Source organism: Patiria miniata, unplaced genomic scaffold (genome assembly GCF_015706575.1).
Source record: "Patiria miniata isolate m_02_andy unplaced genomic scaffold, ASM1570657v1 HiC_scaffold_8, whole genome shotgun sequence".
Taxonomy (NCBI): domain Eukaryota; kingdom Metazoa; phylum Echinodermata; class Asteroidea; order Valvatida; family Asterinidae; genus Patiria; species Patiria miniata.
This window is the reverse complement of record NW_024037075.1, coordinates 2,633,302-2,638,612: the sequence shown is the minus strand read 5'-3', so window position 1 is coordinate 2,638,612 and position 5,311 is coordinate 2,633,302. Positions and strand designations below refer to the sequence as shown.

The window sequence follows — 5,311 nt, the reverse complement described above, 5'->3', positions numbered from 1 at the left end:
CTCATTAAATTACTTACATAATGTTGCACACTGTGCTTTGTTTAACCTAAGTATTATTTACAAAATCGTAATGGCAGGAGTAAAAAATCATTAATGAACCATGGGGTGTTTTATCCGCTTCAAAAAATGCCACACGCGCAGAGCGCGGCCCAAGGAAGAAAACACCCATTGTCTATACCCCTACCCCACCTGCGGCTGCAGAGATTGCCTAATGGCACAGCAAAGGTTTGCCCTGAAAATCAGGGTCCCTTCAGGAGACAGATGGACACCATCACGTCTGTAAAGATTGAAACTTGTCCGATTAAATTGATTGTGCCTTATTGAGAAGGCACCAAGGCGGCCGCAACGAGAACGAGCCCACCTGTTGACAGACCGCCTTTGCCTGTCCATGGCCTCCTGGGGGTTGGCTCCAAAATAAAAAGCCCTTGGCAAGATCTCTGACCAAAGTAATGTGGCGTGGGGGTACAGTTCCCGACAACACTGCATATAAATCACTAACCTCTGTCGGATTGAGAAAAAATCAATATTGCCCAGGTCATTGGTACCTAAATGAACTATGATAATTGAAGGAGGTGGGCCCTGCATAACGTGTAATAAATTTGGGAGATCACCGATACCGGCGCCGCTCTTGCCATGCCACAGTACTGGTATATTAACCTCTAGGGGTCTCGCCGCCCAGCGTATTATTGAATCCCCAATGATCCATACTGGGCCTGTGAAGACAAATATACAATGAAAACCAGATTAAGGCAAAGAGTGGGCCGCCATAAATTGTTTTAAATAGGGGGGATAGTGACCACAGGCATGGGGCGAATGTAGGTCAATACTGCGTCTGACCGCCAACGTCCCATTTGTTGAATGTCAGTTGATGGAACACCTAATTCATATGCAGTAGTTGCCGCCCCAATTCGAAAGGAATGGGGGCGATAATGCAAGTCTCCTTTCCCACAGAAAGTCAATGCCTTTTTGAGGACCGCATTAAATTGGTAGGCGGTCAATGGGGACCCGTCAAAATGACAAAAAAGAGGGCCATGGCCTGAGGGGCGAATTGATATATATCCCTGCAAGGCCATTACTGGACACAGTGCTGAGTTTTGTGTGGTGACTAGTTTAACCCTTTGTGGAGCACCAGTTTTATTGTTTTTACTGTATGGAAAAGAAATCACCACTGATTGCTGGGTTGATGCCAGGTCACAAAACTCAATGTCAGAAATATGCAACAGAGATTCTTGTAACTTGGTCTTTGAAATGGCAGCAAATTCACCCAAGCGCATGAAGCCAAAGAATGCACACGTCACTGCAGCTTTAAAGAGTGTAGCTTCATAATGTGAGGAACATACATGTGTAAATGCCTCAATAATTTGGGCAAGCAACGGTAGAGACATTGGCAGGCGTTCATCGACCCTGTTGCGATCCCTGCGACAGCCGTGCATGAGTTTAGAAACAATGAAATCTTTAGTAGGGTCAGGCCACCCCCGAATTTTATGATAATAACCAACCCCAGATACGTAAGTGGTAATAGTGGCGTGTGCCAAACCTTGTAAGGATAACCAAGCAATGAACTCTCTAGTTTCTGCTACAGAAGCGGGCAAATTTGTTCGTATGTTTTTTCTAAATCTACAAAAGGCACTCCAACCTGATGCATATGCCCTATGAGTGTGAGGCGAGAAAGCCGCCGACAGCAAGCGAGCCATCTCCTGGCCTACCAGATTTGAGGGAGGATGGGTAAAGGAGTCATCGTGCTCGCTGCCCCGGGAAGCATCGCTCGGAACCGTTCTGTCTGGAAACGGGACAGAGCATCAGCAATGTCATTGTTTGTGCCGGGAACATGTACAGCTTTAAACTGGATATTAAAGTTTAAGCATTCCAACACAAAAAGTCGCAAAAGGTGCATTATTCTCGGACAACGAGATGTTTGCTGGTTAATAATATGAACTACAGCTAAGTTATCACAGTGAAATAACACCCGTTGATTGGCCAGTGTCCGGCCCCAACACTTAATAGCAACCAGGATAGGGTAAAATTCTAACAATGCAATGGAGGGTTTGGTCTGTAGTAAGCCTGCTGACCATTTACCTTGAACCCACCGTGAACCAAAACATGCACCAAAACCAATACTGGCAGCTGCATCCGTGTACAGTTGCATGGATGTGTTAGATTGCCATTCATTCTCCACAAAGGGGGAAACCCCATTGAAATGTTTCAGAAATTCGATCCACATAAGTAGGTCTTGTCTTGCCCCTTGATTGAGCCGGATTCTGTGATGAGACTGAGTGACCCCTCGTGTAAGGGCAATAAGGCGACCCATAAATGCCCGCCCAGGCGCAATGGCTTTACAGATAAAATTAAGCGAACCAATTAATGACTGCAGTGCTACTAGTGTGATCTTTTTCTTACTCAAAGTAGAGTGTAACTGGTCATTGAGTGCACTTACTTTAGTCATAGGGACTCGGACCTGCTTAGCCAGGGCATCAATCTCTAAGCCTAAATATGTTAATTTCTGAAGGGGACCTTCTGTTTTTTCTTGTGCAATGGGCACACCAAGTACTGTGCATACCGACTCAAAGGCCTGCAAGAGTGCCTGGCAAGAATGTGCACTCGGCCCTACAAATAAGAAATCATCTAAATAGTGAGTGACCATCAAACTCTCTGCAATCTCCTTCACCTTGAACTCTAGAAATGTACTGAATTTCTCAAAAAGGGAACACGAAATGGAACATCCCATTGGCAAGCATCTATCATAATAAAACTTTCCCTCAAATGTAAAACCCAAAAGATCGTAATCAGCCGGGTTAACTGGAAGTAATCTGAAAGCAGATTTAATGTCCGACTTTGCCAACCATGCTCCCTGTCCTGCTGTCATCACTAACTGCACTGCCTCATCAAACGAGGCATAATTTACTGTGCAATCTTGTTTATCAATGAAATCGTTTATTGAATGCCCTGCCGGGAAGGAAAGGTGGTGAATGAGCCGGAATGTATTAGGTTCACGTTTAGGTACCAAACCAATGGGCGAGCACTGCAATGTTGGGAAAGGTGGGGTTGTGAATGGGCCTGCAATTCTATCTAGGGCTATTTCTTTTTGGAGTTTTTCTTTTACTATCTCAGAGTGAGCAGCTGCTGAAGGTAAGCAACCTGCCTGCCTACTATGCCTCGGACCTTTGTATTGTAGCGAAAACCCTTGTGAAAACCCTCTCTCTAGCAGATGGGCATCACGTTGAATTGGATAACGGTCCAACCATTTCCTTAGAACAAAGACCTTAATTGGTGTTGGAGGGACGAAAAGAAATCCCCGAGGGGGCCTTAGTACTTGGTACTCTATTGGCTTGCCGGGAAAAAGCAGCCTGGCCAGGTTTGGAAAGGTGTTGCCCAGCCTGATCATTGGACTTACGGACTTGGTCCTTACGCCAAGAAAAAGGGCCGGGCCCGGCAGCCGAACTCCCCATTTTGCATACGGCAGCCCCATGGCCCGTGCATGAACACTTACTACATTTGTGTACATATTTACATCCACGGAAGTGACATCCGTGCACCCCATTAAACGCAAAACAAACCCCGAAACGTTTGGAAACCATGGGAACTTTACTATCAAGACCTGAGCGTTGCAAAGTGCCGGAGCCACTCGGGCCGCCGGTCATAGCCGAAACTGTTTGGGCGGCCGCGACAGTCAGCCAGAGTTCGGAATCAATCACCCCCCACGAGCGAGAGGGGTTATGTTCTTGGCGGAGGCGAAACTGCTCATCGTATTTACGCCATCCGAACCCTGGAAACTGGCGCGCCGCAAGCCGAACAGTCTCGGAATACTTTAACAACTCAGGGGCGCGCTGCGGATGTTTTTGCACAAAAATTGCCACAAATGTATTGAAAGCGGAGGCCCACTTATCAAATGTGTCAATCTTTCCCCGCTGCAGGGCAGAGGATTTGCGGACAACCATTTTGTTGCCCTCAACTGCGATGGCAAATTCCTCATCCTCTGCCCGAGCAATAGCGGTTGCCGCAGGCTCCTGATACAGCGTGGACATATCCACATAAATACCATTCCAAATCTTTTCTTTAATAGACAAAGAAACATGGTAACCCAAAGGTGTGCCAACTGATGGGATTAATGTATTGTCGATATTAGCGGTATCAGAAATGATAGGAGTGGCCGTATCGAAACTGGGACCTTGCCCTATACCTTGAGACGATTCTTGACCACTTGATCTGGTAGACGATTTGGCCCCTCGACGCCGCTTACTTGGCTGTACTCCATCATGGGCATGATCCGTGTCTATGTCCGCTAAACGTGACGGTGGTGGTGCTGTCCGTTTTGGTCGCGGCATCGTCCACAATGTCACAGTTCATCAACTGATGTAGTGAAACGTAGATAATTGTCCTTATCGAGTTCAGCCAAACACTGTTAAGTCCGTGACGTTGGCCACTGGTGTCACACTGCTGTTCAGGAGGTGGCAGTGAACGTTGATGCAGATGTCGAAACTGTCCGTTTAATTAGTCAGCTCCAATCCACGCTGGAAGATCCTTTTAGAAGTTTTCGACAGGGAACGGGCCAATCTCGCCAAAACAAAAACGCTGTATCCAAGGCCCAAAACAACAGTGTGGGACCTTAATTATGCAAAAGATGTCATGGAAGACTCCAGATTTGTACGAATGTAAGAATTAAAAATGTGAAGTAAAATTTGCTATCCAAGTTGTTTGTTCAGAGGCTGAGACAAAAGTGACTGGCCAGCAACTTTTCCATCCCGCCTAAACTTTCTACTTCTAGAATGTCAAGAACCAACCCTACGTCTCATTGGCCCAGCCAGGCCTTGCCAAGTGTCACAGAACAAGAATTCTTATTGGTTGGTTGCCCCTCCAAGCCTTCTCAGCAATTGGTTAAAATTCGTGGCTGTTGATTGGCTCTTCTCCTGTTTACAGGATCTCACTTTTGTCACAAATTTGTCAATAGGGTTTCATGTACAAAGTTCTTCATACGAAAGTACAGTATGAAATGCATTCACAGTGATCGAGATGTGTGTGCATGGAGTTAGCCTACATTTTGCAAAACACATATAAAATAACCAACAGGAGAAGATCAATGGAAATTTTGCTGCTTATAAATAATTTGATCATTTAGTGATAAAATTGAATAGTATGGATTTGATTAGCATTTAGTGACTGGAAAGTTTACATCTTTAACAAGTTTCACAATAGTTCAGTGTTCTTCAATTAATTCATAGGAAATACAAAGCCTGCTCTTTTCTGGTGATAGACCTGCTTTATGATTAAAGGCTATGTCTGTATTACTCGGCTATGGCCAGCTTTAATGCACACG

The 5,311-nt window shown here is 45.5% G+C and overlaps 1 protein-coding gene across 1 annotated transcript; it reads right to left on the bottom strand.

The window, feature by feature from the left end:
* Nucleotides 1-623: 623 nt before the first annotated feature.
* Nucleotides 624-4,261, bottom strand: LOC119719651. The gene is made up of 3 exons (XM_038189150.1): nucleotides 4,178-4,261; nucleotides 3,880-4,004; nucleotides 624-1,776 (listed from the first exon to the last, which is right to left on the bottom strand). The coding sequence occupies exons 1-3, from the start codon at nucleotides 4,259-4,261 to the stop codon at nucleotides 777-779; spliced, it is 1,209 nt and encodes a 402-aa protein (XP_038045078.1). The 3' UTR covers nucleotides 624-776.
* Between the last annotated feature and the right edge of the window lie 1,050 nt (nucleotides 4,262-5,311).

Bases quoted from the DNA above. Each gene is read 5' to 3' on its own strand.
- LOC119719651 (XM_038189150.1), bottom strand. From the start codon at position 4,261: ATGCCCATGATGGAGTACAGCCAAGTAAGCGGCGTCGAGGGGCCAAAT. The intron at 4,005-4,177 runs GTATAGGGCAAG...ACGCTGTATCAG, and splicing joins TGGTCAAGAATCGTCTCAAG to GAGCCTGCGGCAACCGCTAT. The intron at 1,777-3,879 runs GTGGGCCTCCGC...GTTTCCAGACAG, and splicing joins AAGATTGACACATTTGATAA to AACGGTTCCGAGCGATGCTT.